This window comes from Crotalus tigris, unplaced genomic scaffold (genome assembly GCF_016545835.1).
Source record: "Crotalus tigris isolate CLP2741 ecotype Arizona unplaced genomic scaffold, ASM1654583v1 scf7180000017601.7605149639:7615979, whole genome shotgun sequence".
NCBI lineage: Eukaryota > Metazoa > Chordata > Lepidosauria > Squamata > Viperidae > Crotalus > Crotalus tigris.
The window spans coordinates 3602904-3620094 of NW_024096505.1; the positions used below are offsets into that span (position 1 = coordinate 3602904).

Here is a 17191-nt window from a genome sequence, read left to right on the forward strand (position 1 = left end):
AGGTGTCTACATGATAACTATCCTGGTACTGAAAAGAATGAAAAAACAACCTTAAATTTTGAGGCCATTTTGCTACATCTCATTCTGCCATACTAGGGCTTTTTGATAAAACCTTATATTTTTAATTACACATTCATCTCAATTTATGTATCATGAAAAAAATCAGTTGTAGTAGTTGAATCACTTGAGCAGTATAAAAAAATGTATCAAATATATTATTTTGCTTTCTTGTAAATTATTACCCTTTAAGGCACAGTGAAGTGTGACTTTTAACCATGGTTAGGTTGAAAATAGCAGCACATTCATGCAGATATTCAGCTGCCTGGCTTGGTTGGATCTCAGTGAACATTAACATAATCACTGGAATGTCTCCTTATCCAAAATTAAAAGCCATTCATGAGAAGAGCCTGTCATGGTTCCGACAGACCTAGAATGAGAAGAAAAAAAATGGCTGCAGCCGTGCTCATTGTAGAGTTGACAGAGCCAGCAGAAAGAGCATACAAAAGTAATATGTATGTATAAAACATGTAAGAGAATCGAACATATTAATATAGAGACTATTTCCATGTAATATTCTCAGTCTTTCCCTCTTGAGTCCTTCCCTAGTTCGGCCAATCTCTCTCCTACTTGACATCCCTCCTCAAAGTAGCTCTCTCCTTCTGTGTTGTCCTCATTGAGTTCTGAGGAACTTGGGAGGGTGGAAGCAAAGCCAGTTGAAAGGAATCCTTCATCGCCGTGTCTGAATATCCACTAGAGCAGGTGCTGTTATCTGGAAAATATCTAGATGATTAGCCTGTTCTTCCCTCATCTCCCTTGGGAAGTGAAGGCCAGAAGTAAATACCAGAAATGGATGGTTGGGCCTCATCAACCATTAGTCTTCCTGTCCACTCTGTTTGATTAACCTTTTCATTTACAGATTCCTTTGCTGGTTCTGGTGCAGGCCTGGAAGGCTGTGGCTTTTCTGGGAAAATGCTAATGGAATTGCCACACCAAGTTCGGTGTTCACATCTGGCATTTTCTAGAAAGATTTTCTAGGTGGCCTTTCCAGTGGATCAAATGATATCTATTTCCCTTTGTCTAGAGTCCAAAATTTCTTTGACTTCCTTACTATGCACCATAACTGGCCGAGCCAATGGGTGCTGGGGGCAAATAAGGCTAAGAGGGTTTTCTTTGACTAGCAGCGATGAAAAATTGGGTGGACTTGTACAGATGGTAATAATTGCAAATGAAAGGCTACAGGATTAATCTGCTGTAGGACCTTAAAGGGCCTTGTGAATTTTGCATCAAGTTTTTTAGAAGGCCTAGCAGAAAACGAATTTGATAGCAAGTCAGACTTTGTTCTCTTCAGCAATCAAGTCCTTCCTGCTGATGGACGTCTGTAACCTTCTTGTAAGACTGTTTAGATAGCTCAATTTTCTGTTTCAATAGGGTCTGGGCAGCCAGTTGTCCTTGAAAAAATCTGGAACAGAGCCTTCCTCCCACAATGCACTCAGGTGTCTGCCATACAAAGTTTGAAAGGGAGTCATAGCAATCGGTGCGTGCAGAGCATTATTCTATGAAAATTCTGTGAGGGGAATACAATAAATGTCTTTGCTATATCAGTGTTGAAGCAGGGGCCGATGTGCAAAGAATTGTTTTAATTTCAATGCCGCCTGCTGTGTTCTCATCCAAGCAAATTACACTCCCCCTTTTTTTTAACAGCATAAGGTTTTAATCTTATGAGCAAAACTAGGAATAAACTTTCTGTAAAAGTTTGCAAGGCCAAAAAAACCTCTATGTTGTTTGTATTATGGGGAGCCTTACATGAGAGCACTGGATTCCATCTGTGGAAATGTAGTAACTGAAGAAATCTAACAGCTGCAAGTCAAGCACACACTTCTCTAATTTAGCAAAGAAGTGCTATTTCCTCAGTTTACTTAAGACTTCACACACATGATGGTCATACATGTTCTCATCTTCTGAATAGATTAGGACAGGAGTCCCCAACTTCTGGGCCATGGCCCACTATCAGGCTGTGAGCTGTTTGCAACTGGGCCATGGAAATGGGCGAGTGCATGCATTCACATCCCCATGTGCACAAGCAGTGGACGAGGGTGTGCACGCATGCTCCATTTGTGCAAATGGAACTGTATGTTGCCAGCTGCTCAGGTGGAATGATCCCTTCTCTCCCCCCCCCCCCAGTCTGCAAAGCCGGAAAGATTGGGGAACTCTGCATTAGGATATCAGCCATGTAAATTGCTACAAAAATGTCAGTTTTTTCAGAAAAAAATGGTTCATGAATGTAGAAAGCACAGCCCTACAATTTACTAACTCAAATACCACATATTCAAATTTGCCATACCTGTTTTGAACACTCAAAAATCCATGCCCCTTGACTCTGATAAGGTTATATGTATTTCGGAGGTCCAGCTGGGTAAATATGCACACAATTTGCAATGATCTCTTATTGTAATTGAATTAAGAGCTTTGTAGTCATGCATGGTACTGATTGGAACCTCATTGGTTGAGCTTGGAGAACTTAGGTCTTATTTCTTTGGGACAAAGAGGGTAGGCAATTTTGAAGATGTAATAAAACCTTTTTTGCAGATTAGAATCCAAATACTGTTTCAAAACTGATAATTCTTTTTCTAACATGGGATGTTCTTAGCAGAGATTTTAATCCCTGGGACCAAATCAGTTGCACAATCACAGTCTTTATGTGGGGAAAGGACTGATGCCTTTTTCCCCATCTACAAAGTCTGTGTACTTAGTTGGTAACTTTGCCTCTTCGTCCTTGGAATTTTCTTTCCTCTGTCTCAAAGGGGAAGTTGCTTGTACATGATGGAATTGGCAAGGTGGAGTGGGAAGAGACAGAATTCCTCTAAATCTATTGCGGGGTTGTCAAACCTCAGCCACACTGATCCTAATATGATTGGGATGTGAAGATAGTGCATGATATAAAGGGGCAATTCTTTGCTATTGTTAGTTGCGGGGCCACTGTAATCTGTGAGATTGGACCTGCTCTTAAGGATTCCCATCTGTTGTTTCAACTTGCACAGGAGCAGCAAGACTTACTATAAGGATTTGCAAAGCTTCAGTTGTTGCTAATTTCTTCTCACCCATGGGGTAAAAGTAACAGAATCAAAGTAACAGAAATTTTCAACAACATAGCTTGATTCAAATGGAGTCAAGCCCTATTTAGCCTCTCGCATGTTGTCATTTCCCCAGGCCTGAACTCTGCACTCAGGGCAGTGTTCTCACACACCCTGGCTGGATGACCTTTCTTCTCTTTGAGAGTTTTTGGTTGGGCAGGTTCTTACTGTATATCCAGGTTCTCTGCAATAAAAGCAGAGTGCTAGGTCTCCACACCTGTCTTTCTTCAGCTGCTGTTCTCTTTGCTACCCTTATTTGCATGGCTTCCTCTTTCCCCAACTCTGTCCCTGTCAGCATGAGTGGAGAGAAGACTGAATAGTGAGTTTTTGATCTCAGTTCTTTCTGAATTTCTTCCAGGCATCAAATTTCTTCCAGGCATGTGTTGATGATCACACAATGCTGATTAAGCTGGTCTAAATTCTGGGGAACTCCTTGTCTTACCAATTTGGTGGTGATTTTAATGTTTAGCTCTTGTCTATACCAAGCAGTTAGGGCTACTTCATTCTATTCCAGATCTGTGGATTTAATTTGAATTCAGCTACATACAGCCTGACCCATCTGTTACTCTGTTTAAGCTGGTGGATCTGGAGGGTAGCTGTCACTATTATTGGATCTCCAAAATGACCTCTGAAGTTGTCCATGAAGGTTTGATAATTATCCATAATTGGGTCACTGTTTTTGTTGATTGGCAGCTGCTGACACTCTTGAGCAGATTCAAGATTAAGGATACCCTTGAGAGTCAGTTGAAGGTTCTGCCACTCAGGTTTTTGCACCTGTTGCACTAGCTGAAGTATTGTTGCTCTCAAATTGTATACTTTATTCTCTGTTCTATTCTGTCTCCATAGCACAGCATCCATTATTCCTTGGTGTGCTGCTGCTCCCACTTGGGCCTCAGTTGCCATCCCATAGTTGTTGTTCTCTGGTGGAAAAGGTGATGTGTCTGAGATGTCAGATGCAAACAACCAAATCCACAGATGAAGAGTTCAATTAGCTGTTTTATTGCTCAAGTCTAGTACACAGGAATCTTCTCAGATTGACAATTTGCACCAATATGCAAAGAATAGATAGGGTTCAACAGCCTTCAAAACTTTGCCCTCTTGTGCCCACATAGGCATTCCAGACTATTTTCCCTTTTGATTCCTCCCCTTGGCTTGAACAGTCTTTCTCCAATAACCAAGTTAATTTATAGTTAAACAAAACTTTGATGATATTATATAAGAGTGTTTCTTTCCATTGTTGCTGCTATTCCTATTACAAACATCCTATCTTTCCTGAGCCTCTTTTAAGCAGAAAGGTAATATAGCTATCAGTCCCAAAATTCTCTTTCAGTTCATTTTCACATGCATGTCTGTCTCCTTAGATGCATTTAACGACTGACAGAGTTGTTTTCATACAATGGAAAATGTTTATGTGTAACAGAGTAAATATGGTTTAAAATTGAGATAGAGCATTAAAAGACATAAGATTACTCCAGTGGATATTGCTGGTAACCAGGATTGAGTTAAATCTTGGAATTGACTTAAATCTTGTAAATATTTGCAGTCTTAGTGTAATGTCTTGACAGATTTATTAGGCATAATTATAATGATTACCATAAAATATTTTTCCCATGAGCCTAGCAGTCTTTTAGTCATCAATAGGGGTTGTTAATTCAAATGTGAAAGTACCGTGTTAAGTAGGCTATTTTTAAAGAAGATTGAATTTGAAATACTTTTTACATTTAGCCTGTAGGTTACACACATTTTTAAATTCATAAAATCCTCATACGATATATAGAATATTTTATATGTGAAAAGGTATATTATTGTGAGCTTTGGTGTCTCTTTGGTAACTGCACTTGAACAGTTTTTTTAACAGGTTTTGTACAATTAAAATACATTTTTGCAGATTGCAAATATACAAATTGGAAAGGCTCAGGTATTGCTGCCCTTCACAGAGGAAGACCACCTGAAATACCTATTAACTGTGGCAGAAAACCAAGTCTAAGTAAGTGATTTTTTTTAATTAATATTCCATGCTCACACTGGTTTTTTTTTTACTTCTGCTAAAAATTCATGCTATTTATCTTATTGAAATGTGTTATTAAATAATGTAATTACAATGATTAGATTTCAAAATATTAGAAAGGTACACTTGATATGAATAATTTAAGTTAAAAATTATTGGAAAAATTTACAGAAAGCTGCACATTTTGTACTTCCACATTATCTGTTAACTTCTCTGTTACTCCTTGCTCCAAAACCTGAAACCAGAACCAGCAAAATTTTCTACTTAATTAATTCCCCCACCTTTAAAACAAACATATTTTCATCTTAGAGTTGTTATAACAACCTAGGAGAGAAAGTAGCTGCCAAACTCAAGAATTCCCCTTGTCCAATTGAAGAACTTATAATTGCTTTGACTTGATTTCTCGCTAAGCAGCTTTTTGAGACAAGGCTATTGCTCAGTGGTTGTATACATGCTTCGTATGCAGGAGATCTGTTTATACAATTCAAATAAAAATGAGACATAATGTCATTCAGAATAACCAGTGTCAAGCTAGATCAGTGATTCTCAACCTTTCTAATGCCGTGACCCCATAATACAGTTCCCCATGTTGTGGTGACCCCCCAAGTGGGTGTGGCCACCAATAAGAGGGAGTAGGACAGCTAGGGAAAGGGAAAAAAATGGCGGACAGCATGGTTTGGTGACCCCCGTGAAATGGTCATTCGACCCCAAATGGGGTCCCGACCCATAGGTTGAGAACCACTGAGCTAGATAGATGAAGATGTAACCTGTTACAAGGGAAGTTTGTTTTTTCCGTATTAGTTATTGCAGCCTATATAACCATTGATCAGATGTCCTAAATATAACATAATCTGAGCATTACCTTTTCCCTTTTTAAAAAAAACTTACATAATTTTTTCCTGTTTTAGTGGAATTAAATTATGCAAAACAGTTGACTGGATGTACACGATACAGTTGTTCATTCCCAGAAAATATGTACCAACATATAAAGATGCATAGACGGATTCTTGGTCATCTTTCTGCAGTCTATTGTGTAGCATTTGATAGGACTGGACATAGGATATTCACTGTGAGTTTATTTATTTATTTGATAAACATATATGATTGCCTGATAGATATAGAGTTATTGATGACTAACAAATACAATAAAATAATTATTAAAAGCAATCAAAAACATACATATGTACACAGAGCAAAATGAGCTCATCCAATATCTGGATCCTATACTTGATGAAAAAGCTGGGTCTTTAATGCCTTTTGAAAGGCCAGCAAAATCAATATTATCCAACTCTTGGGGGGTTCTGATTTTCTCCTGGATCCCATTGGATAGCATTGTTTCATAGAGGAAGCCTTATTGGACCTCATAGGATGAGCAGAGATCATTGGAAACAGGTGGAGATAAGTTTGTTGTTAAAGTTGTATGTTTGGAATTTAATAGAAAATGGGGAAAAGTGAACTCTAGCAATTCATATTAGGTAATTACTGAAATTGAAATTCTGGCCTAATTGGGATTTGGTATTTAATTTAATACAGACTAAGGTGAAATATACATTTTCTGGTAAAGTGACTTAAAAAAATATGTTAATGACTAGAAGATTTCAGTGAAACAGGAAGTATGCCAGATATCAGAATTTGTATTGGTGGATATTGAGACAGGAACATTTTTATTAATATTGTGAAATCTTGATTTAAATGTGTTTCTGTTTAACCAAGTTTGGGTACAATGAACCAGATTTGAATTTAGGCTTCAGCTCTGAAATAGTGGTTCAAAAAACAATTTTGAAGTCTGTCCAGACAATTGATGCAATTTACATCAGTGAATGTAATTTGTTCAATAATGTAATGGATGCATTTATGTCCATGTGCATATTTCTGTAATTTTGTTAATACAAATTACAAAAATATCAATTTTGTAATTTTATTAATTACATCAATTGTGCAATTTCAGATTTAACAAACATTCAGCTTTATTGGACAGTTCCGCTTTTCCTGAAATGATCCATTAAAGGGAGGTTTTACTGCATGTGCAATACCTGGTATAAGAAGCAAATAATATTGTATGATAATTCTTTATGTCCATTCTCAAACCTAAGCTGCTCGAGAGGCATAGGATTCAAAATTTAATTGTTAATTTCACCAAGTCCCATTTAAAAACATATTTTCTGTGTTTATTTTTATAGCTCATTCTGAAACTGATAATTAATTTGGATTGTATGGCTGTAAAACAGAGGTAGCTGTGAATAGAACATTTTATTGTTGCAAGCTTCTCTTCTGTTAAGAAATGCTTTACTTTTACATTCTCTAAGAAATCAAGATAAGGCAGAGCTAAGGAAACAATAGCACTGAGAATAATTGTAGAAATGTTAAAAATATATATCAGGAAATATATTAGTTTGTGCTAAATTAAATATCACAATGGCAATATATTGATCCATTAGTTACCCTTTGTGTCTATTTATTTAGTATATCAGCCTATTAAACTTAAATTGTAATTAGGATAACCAATTACAAATCGTTAAGTTTACATTTTGAAGTATATCATGAAAAATCTATACTGTCATTTAAATAAAGCTAAATTATAAACTGTAATGTACAAACTATAGTGATGTATTCACAAACATCCTGAACTTGAAAGACCACATTTATGGCTTAGCACAATGTGTGGCCAAATCAGTAGATGTTCGTTTTATCTGTTACTCAAATGTATTTTCTTATTTCAAGACAGTCTTATATGTAGAATATTACAAATCATTATATTAAACTGCATTTGAGAATAAATTTATATATATTCCTATGACACATGTAAATTGAAGTGATGATTAAATGCTAATTAACTTTTATTTTTATTCAGGGATCAGATGACTGCTTGGTAAAAATTTGGTCCACACATAATGGTCGGTTATTAGCTACCCTAAGGGGCCATTCAGCAGAGATCTCTGATATGGCTGTGAACTTTGAGAACACAATGATTGCAGCTGGTAGTTGTGATAAAATTATCAGAATTTGGTGTCTTAGAACATGTGCCCCAATTGCCGTTTTGCAAGGACACACAGGATCAATTACATCTTTGCAAGTAAATTCTTCATTTAGTTATATATGCTTGTTAACACATATTGAAAAACTATTTTTTAAAATTGCTTTTTATAGTACATTTTGGATCTTTACTTTGCGTGTTTCTAATTTGTAATTATCAGAAGTTGCAGTTGTATAATTAATGACGTCTGTGAAAATGATGTGTTTTCCTTGTTGCATGTTTAATTTGACTGAAATCATGGTATTTACAAATTTTTAAAATTATATTTATAGACCACTAAATCCATTAAAATAAGACAGAAAATTTGGTCTAGTGGTTAAGGTACCAAGTTAGAAACCAGGAGACCGTGAGTTCTGGTGTCATCAGTCACTCACTCTCAGCCCAATTCATCTCATAAGATGGTGGTTGTGGAGAAAATAGAAGGAGAAATAGGTATGTTTGCTGCCTTGCATTATTTATGAAAAAATAATAAAGGCAGGATATAAAAAAAATAAATACCAGTTTGGAACATCTGAATAGAACTATTGGCTGATTTTGTGCTGAACATTACTTTTTTAGAATAAAGATCTGCTTATTGAAAATACTGGTGATGAAGTTTCTATCCTCTTACTGCACCTCTGTTGTGATACCTCAGTAATGCTCTAGAATACGGGTGTCAAACTTGCCATGTCATGTGATGTGTCGCAACGTATTGCAACTTTTTTCACATTGCCGGAGCTGTGGTGGTGCAGCCTCCACATGATGCAACCGGCCCACAGTTTGACACCCCTGCTCTAGAATATTCAATTCTCTTGAATAGATTTTGAGAGTCTTCATAGGATAAGAAGGAAACCATTTCCTAGTCCTTAGATAGGCTGATAGAAACCATCGTATCATTAGAAAGTAAGCATTGATTTCACTGTTAAATAAGAACATTTTACATAGTTTTGGACAAATGAAGCAGCTACAGTATTACAGAGTGTCATAAGATAGAACTCCAAATTTAAATGTGTAGTATCACATGAAACTAAGACCAGCTCCATTGTGACAGTGGCAGAATATGTGAGCCTACTGAGCATATGTGTGATTGTAGATCTTATTTGCTGTAGTGTGTTAATAAATTATATCACTATTTTATTTTTTACTTTTGAGTGTTTTTAGAGATGGAGTATATAAATTATATTTAGCTAAGGAATAGAACATGGAAATTTGTACACTGATAGAAATGCTGGAATTTCTAACATTAATTCAAAACATTTTTTCTGTCTGTCTATAACACATGCTATGACTGGTTATTTTACAGTTCAGCCCATTAGTCAAAGGTTCAATGAGATATATGGCATCCACAGGTGTAGATGGAACAGTGTGCTTTTGGCAGTGGGATACCACATCCATGAAATTTAAGTATGTATCTATGTTAACTTTTGTGATAAATAGCATGTTTGGTTTGTCAGATTTACTTTACTTTTCAATAAGAAAATGAATACTCTGTAATTTTTATTACAGAATATAAAAAGAGAACTTTATTGCTACAAAAGGAAGTAAAGAAAAGCTATTTTTTGTAATATAGAGATGTCTGAATACATTGGAAATAGGAATTTATTTTTATGAACTGTTAATATAAAATCTCTGTACAATTTATAGTGCTACATACATGCAAGTAATTCTTGTTGTCTTTGAAGTAACAGGCCATTGAAATTCATAGAAAAACCTAGACCTGGAGTTCAGATGCTTTGTTCTTCTTTTAGTGTTGGTAAGTATATGAACTACTAAAGCTGAATGTGTTTGTACTAGTCACTTTTATACTTATCCAATCTCAGAAAATACTATTAAAGGAATCAATTATTTTCTGTGCCCAAATTAGGTACTATTTTCCTTAATATTGTAATTAAATTGTTTGAACTCTGTAGACTTTGTGTAGATATATGCAAATTGGATAATGAATAGTCCAGGTGTTCTTAGAATAACTGACAGTTTTTCACTAAAGACTTGAAAAAATATTTTCAAATCTGTAGAAATAGATTAGATACAATTCAAGTTAGCTTAAGACAGTGGTTCTCAACCTTTTTAATGCCGCGACCCCCAACCAGTGGTAAGTTGAGGACTACTCAACCGGTCGTAAGTCGAGGACTACTCAACTGGTGCAGCACCGTTTGCAGAATGGGACTTTTGGCGGGCTCAGCAGGGCAGAGACAGCCTGGACAATTCCTATTGGCTCAGAGAGTCTATTCTATTGGCTTTCAAAAACCAATAGAATAAAAGGGAGTAGCACAGCTAAGGAAAAGGGGGAAAAAATGCCGTACTGCATTGTTTGGCGACCTCCGTGAAATGGTCATTCGACCCCAAATGGGGTCCCGATCCACAGGTTGAGAACCACTGGCTTAAGAGGACCTATTACAATCAGGATAGATTGGTTAATGAACCCATCAACTTCCTTAGAAATAATCCAATTTATTCTGGTTCCAGTCCATAATTTGCATTTGTTTCCTTTCATTGTTTTAAGCAATTTCTTATTTTTTTTTTAGGTGGAATGTTTTTAGTAACTGGAAGTACTGACCATGTTATCAGAATATATTATTTTGGTTCTGAAACTCCTGAAAAAATTGCAGAACTAGAGAGCCATGCTGTAAGTAATGTAATATTAAAGTTTGCCATAAATTCACATTTTTATATAAAAGAAAGATTTATGACTGTTTATAGTCTAAATCAGGTCCACAGAAAAACCATTCTCCATGGAATTAGCCCTGATGCCCAAATGTTGATGGTCTCTACTCTAAATGAAGGAAACATTTTATCTCACAATCCAGATTGAAGTAATTGATACAGTGAAGGAAAAAAAAAATTGATCCCCTGCTGATTTTGCACGTTTGCCCATTGACAAAGAAATGATCAGTCTATAATTTTAATGGTAAGTTTATTTTAACAGTGAGAGACAGAATAACAACAAAAAATCCAGAAAAACGCCTTTCGAAAAAGTTATAAATTTATTTGCATTTGAATGAGTGAAATAAGTGTTTGATCCCCTATCAATCAGCAAGATTTCTGGCTCCCAGGTGTCTTTTATACAGGTAACAAGCTGAGATTAGGAGCACTCTCTTAAAGGGAGTGCTCTTAATCTCAGCTTGTTATCTGTATAAAAGACACCTGTCCACAAAAGCAATCAATCAAATTCCAAACTCTCCACCATGGCCAAGACCAAAGAGCTGTCCAAGGATGTCAGGGACAAGATTGTAGACCTACACAAGGCTGGAATGGGCTCCAAGACTATCGCCAAGCAGCTTGGTGAGAAGGCGACAACAATTGGTGCGAAAATGGAAGAAACACAAAATAACTGCCAATCTCCCTCGGTCTCGGGCTCCATGCAAGATCTCACCTCGTGGCATTTCAGTGATCATGAGAACGGTGAGGAATCAGCCCAGAACTACACGGGAGGTTCTTGTCAGTGATCTCAAGGCAGCTGGGACCATAGTCGCCAAGAAACCAATTGGTAACACCTACACCGTGTAGGACTGAAATCCTGCAGTGCCCGCAAGGTCCCCCTGCTCAAGAAAGCACATTTACAGGCCCGTCTGAAGTTTGCCAATGAACATCTGAATGATTCAGAGGAGAACTGGGTGAAAGTTGTGGTCAGATGAGACCAAAATCGAGCTCTTTGGCATCAACACAACATGCCATGTTTGGAGGAGGAGGAATGCTGCCTATGACTGCAAGAACACTATCCCCACCGTCAAACATGCAGGTGGAAATATTATGCTTTGGGGGTGTTTTTCTGCTAATGGGACAGGACAACTTCATTACATCAAAGGGACGATGGATGGGGCCGTATATCGTCAAATCTTGGGTGAGAACCTCCTTCCCTCAGCTGGGGCATTGAAAATGGGTTGTGGATGGTATTCCAGCATGACAATGACCCAAAACACATGGCCAAGGCAACAAAGGAGTGGCTCAAGAAGCAGCACATTAAGGTCCTGGAGTTGCCTAGTCAGTCTCCAGACCTTAATCCCATAGAAAATTTGTGGAGGGAGCTGACAGTTTGAGCTACCTAATGTCAGCCTTGAAACCTGAATGACAGAGGTTCTGCAAAGAGGAGTGGGACAAAATACCTCCTGAGATGTGTGCAAATCTGGTGGTCAACTACAAGAAACATCTGACTTCTGTGCTTGCCAACAAGGGTTTTGCCACTAAGTACTAAGTAAGTTTTGTGAAGGGGTCTAATACTTATTTCACTCATTCAAATGCAAATCAGTTTATAACTTGCTATTCTCTCTCACTGTTAAAATAAACCTACCATTAAAATGATAGACTGATCATTTCTTTGTCAATGGGCAAATGTACAAAATCAGCAGGGGATCAAATAATTTTTTTCCCTCACTATAATTGGATGTAGAACAAGTAGGATTTCTTTATTTCTTATAAAGAAGTTTAATCATACAGCCATGATCATAATGTACTCAACTTGAAAATAGCCTATGGTTAATAGGACTTGCTTTCATATAGACAACAGAATGGGAGATAGAGGATATCTGAAATGTTAAAGAGTTAAGTTCATTTGCGTTCCTTGTAAGTTTGTAGTTTAATTACTGTTAAGGGCAACTGAACTGCAAAATGTTCGAAAGTAGAAAAATTAGCTTTTTTAGAAAAATTTGTGATAAGATGCATTAGTCCAGCAAATAACTAAATAATAACTAGAGTCCTTTGAAGTTGGGTGATCAATAAGTTTCAATAATAGTAGTAATCTTGATATTTTATGCATCTTCACAGTTTTTCTCCTATTTGATTTTGCTTCTGGTGCCTTTTTTCCCTTTGCATTGGCCTAGAAGGATGTCTTCTAAAAATATTTCTTAAAGCAAGATAGGGAACCTTTGACCCACTGGAAAGGGATGGAATCAGGCATCTAAAAACTGAATAATTATTCAGAAGGACATTTTGTGAAGAAATTAGTGCAGTTTCACTCATAATTATTTATTAAACTCGTACGCTGTCCAACTCTCAAGGCCTCTGGGTGATCATTGAAATTCTGAATGCTCTTGCAGTTTCAAAAGCTTCTCATAAACAAGATATTTATACTGGGATTGCTGCTGAAACAAAACTTAAATGTTTTTGTGTTCTTAGAGAGGCCCTTGAAAGAGATAATAGAGTGGGATTTTGATTTAGCCCTTTGCCTCTGGATAGGTGGAAAGCAGTTGGTTCAAATTCTGCTGTTTGGACCATGATCTTTTTTTGCTTTCATTAAATAAAAATTGGACTATTTACAAATTTGAACACATATCATTTGAATTTTATTTTAACGTGTGTTTCTTGTTTCAGGATAAAGTTGACAGTATTCAGTTTTCAAACAGAGATGACAGGTATGTTTATAAAGATTGTTTTGTTAAATGAACTGTGTTAAAGTAAGCCAGCATTGTTTTAACATTCATAGAAGATAAATGTTCTCTGGATTTTTTTGGGAACAGAAAGTAGCATGTACATGAAATCCAATGATTACAGATATTCATTTGTCCAGAAAAAAAGCTTGATGTACATATGACTCACAATTGAATTATTAGAATTTATTGAATATCATGCTGGAATAGTAGTTTGGGAGGAGAAACTTTATTAAAGTCAGAAGGTTATTCATTTGTAGTAGTAAAATCTATCAAAGAAACCTATCTGTTACTATTTAAAGTATATTATTTGGAGCAGTAATCTATATTTCAAAGTAACAAAGCCATACAAATGTGGTATGGTTAGGGAGGAGAATACATGAAAAATGGGAATAATAAGCCCTAATACATACATTACAGTTTATATTTGTGAGTTGAAAAAAAATGTGTGGACTGTATGTGCCTCTACAATGGCAGTTGTCGGACATCCTAGTTTTAGAAGATGTGCTTATTATTTAAGAAAGTATAGGAATGAGATGCCCACATGCTTGGATCTCACATAGCAAGGTTGTTGTACTTTAATGGCAGAGGAATTTATTTGTCCCTGTCTTACTTCAGAGTTGCAGCTGCCACCCTGTGGACAAAATAGAAATAAATATATTGAGAGAGAAACGATGGCTCAGGAGACTATCTACTCTCTTTTGATGTAGGAATATGTAGACTGGGGTTGAGAACATTTCTTATAAGAGACAAAATATTGGTGGGCCCGTACTGTACGATTTGGTGAGCGGTATATATTTATGTCCCAAAGATTTCTATGCTCATAAGAAACATTTAAATAATATTGGAGGCCAAATTTGTGGGAGCTATTACTCTAGTTACATTTTATATATGCAATATGCATGGATTCAGCATTTCAGAAATATGCTATTTATAATATGAACAATTGATTTCTATTTTGTATATCACATAGTCTTTTTTAAATTTATGTTAAGGTTCATAAGTGGCAGCAGAGATGGAACAGCCCGAATCTGGCAATTTCAGCAAGCAGAGTGGAAGAGCATTTTATTGGATATGGCTGACAAATTACCAACGTAGGTACACCTTATTTGTGAATACTCAAGCTGGAGGTTGACATTATCAGCATTAAATGAATTTGAAAAAGATTGTATTATTGTAATTTGGAGGAACCTTCTAAATACTTGGGAGAAATGGTTTTTTTTTCAAAAAGGATATAGTTTGGTGGAAAGCCATTTTAGTTTAAAATAGTTTATATAGCTTGATATTTGTAGAAAAGTTTGGTATGCCCTTTTTTGTAAAGATGTTCCCAATACAGAGTGACTTCTATATTAATATTTTAAACTTTATTCATCATATTTATAGCCCATTCACAATTGTACACTGACTCTTGGTAGCTAACAAACATAAAAGAAAAATAGAACAGTTTTTATAGAATAAAACCAACAATCAAAATAGATAAACTTGTTAAGTCAATGCCCAAACGCCCTCCAGAAAAGCTCCAATTTAAGAAACTTCCAGAAGACGACCACAGTTGGGACCAAGTACAATTCTGGTGGGAGGCCATTCTAGAGGGCTGGGCCAACAATAGAGAAATAAGCCTTGGCCCTCAATAGGAGACAATCAGCTGTTTTTCCCCATATGAATTAAACTGCATATTTGAAATGCAGAATACTGTACTTAAATGTTTACTTGAATTAGTTTTTGTTTTCATATTGTTCTATTCTTAACCTTTATTAGATAAGTGGATTAGTTGCTTTGTTCTGTTTCATAGTATTAAAATAAATCAATTCATTCAAAGTAGTGATCTGTGTTCAGAGGAGGATAAATTTATGAAACCCAAAGTGACTATGATAGCTTGGAGTCGAAACGATAATGTAGTAGTTACTGCTGTGAACAATCATCTGCTCAAAGTATGGAATTCTTATTCTGGACAGCTTCTGCATGATCTCAAAGTAAGTAAAAAGTATTTTCTATATTTTTTCTTCAGATTAAATATTACTAGATATATTTTCTTAAAATATATATTCAGAAGACACTGAGTGTTAATGGTTTGTTAATTCAATTTTGTTTATAATAAGGGATCTTTTATATTTTTCAACATTTTTTTTTAAAAAGCTGAAAAACATGAATGCAGTTGAGTGGCTAGTAACCAGTAAAATGAGACTAGAAATGATAGCACCAAATAGAAGTTAGATAATAACTTTAAAGAAAAATGAGACATGGCTCTAATAAGCAAAGTAACACAATGCTTACTTGAAGGTAGGGAAAGGCAAGATTCGGACAACTTTGGAACTTTTATTTACACTATAATATGTAATAGAGCAAAATTTCAGTGATCGTTAATACCTATGCCTCAAAAAGATGGGGTTTTCAGAATCTTTTTGGATATTAAATTTGGATAAATGGAGAAATAAATGGATAAATAAATTCTCAGTCATCCAGGTCATGGTTGTCCCCAAAGACAAAAGAAGTCAGGACTAAAGAAGCTTTTTGAATGAAAAATGAAACATCTTCAAGGAAAAACAGAAAAAGTCCACTTGCCTTTTGAAAAAGCACCTTTCGGACAACCATGACCTTGATGACTAAAAATCTCCATAGATATTTATTTGCAATTTAACCATTACTGTGTTTTCCTGAAAGTAAGACCTATCCCGAGAACAAGCCGTAGCTTGATTTTGGGGGGTGGGCCTAGTATAAGCCCTAGTTTTGGGGTGAGATACACACCTAAAATCAAGCTGGGTGGAGTGGAGCTGCCTAATGCCCACTTGTTCTGCGGCATCCCCTGGCCTGTATTTTGTCGACAGGCCTTTCCGGAAAGCCTCTGCAGCTGAGAACCAAGCTATGGATTGAATCCATAGCTTGATTCTCGGCTGCAGGGCTCTTCCAGAAAAGCCTCTGACAACGAAATGCAGGCCGGAGCTCCATTCTTAGCTGCAGAGGCATTTCCTTGAGCTGCAAAAGAAGTAAGCCATCTGGGCAGGGCTGTCAGTGCCTCTGCGCAAGGTGAGTGGAAAAGACACCTCCTGAAAATAAGATCTGATGTCTCTTTTGGAGACAAAAAAAAAAAAAGACCAGGTCTTATTTTCAGGGAAACACAGTAATAATGAAAATCCACTTTTCTCATGACTAATACATTAATTTCTATTCAAAAGGGACATGCGGATGAAGTATTTGTCTTGGAGCCTCATCCATTTGATTCCAGGATTATGTTGTCCGCAGGCCATGATGGCAATATCTTCATCTGGGATATAGAAAAAGGCATTCAAATGAAACATTACTTTAATATGGTAAATATTATTTCTAAAAGTATCGTTTTAGCAAAGCATGCATTTTTTTAATTTTTACCTTCAGCTTTATTGCCACTTAAATAATTATTTATTAGAAACACCAGGCAGCTAATTGAATCTAGGAAGGAGGATTTTTGAAAAATCTAAAGCAGGGGGTTTGAAACTCACAATGTCACGTGATGTGTCGTGATGTATCACGACTTTTTTGCCATTGCCAGCAATGGGTGAGCGTGGTTTCGCTATGATGCATCCAGCCTACGGGCCGGCAGTTTGACACCCCTGGTCTATAGTGTTCACAATTTCAATATAAAATGTAAAATTTTCTGTTAAAAAAAGTTAAATCTTATAATTCACTTTGGCCATTCAAT

At 36.2% G+C, this 17191-nt stretch overlaps 1 protein-coding gene across 1 annotated transcript in view; it reads left to right on the forward strand.

Moving 5' to 3' along the window:
- BRWD1 (bromodomain and WD repeat domain containing 1) overlaps window positions 1–17191 on the forward strand; it is a 75884-nt gene that overhangs the window by 4149 nt on the left and 54544 nt on the right. Inside the window, exons 6-15 of the mRNA XM_039369705.1 lie at window positions 5020–5118; window positions 6048–6208; window positions 7991–8212; window positions 9456–9556; window positions 9835–9905; window positions 10678–10778; window positions 13460–13500; window positions 14511–14609; window positions 15335–15488; window positions 16689–16823. Of these exons, the coding sequence (XP_039225639.1) occupies window positions 5020–5118; window positions 6048–6208; window positions 7991–8212; window positions 9456–9556; window positions 9835–9905; window positions 10678–10778; window positions 13460–13500; window positions 14511–14609; window positions 15335–15488; window positions 16689–16823 (1184 nt within the window). The remainder of the gene's footprint in view (window positions 1–5019; window positions 5119–6047; window positions 6209–7990; window positions 8213–9455; window positions 9557–9834; window positions 9906–10677; window positions 10779–13459; window positions 13501–14510; window positions 14610–15334; window positions 15489–16688; window positions 16824–17191) is intronic.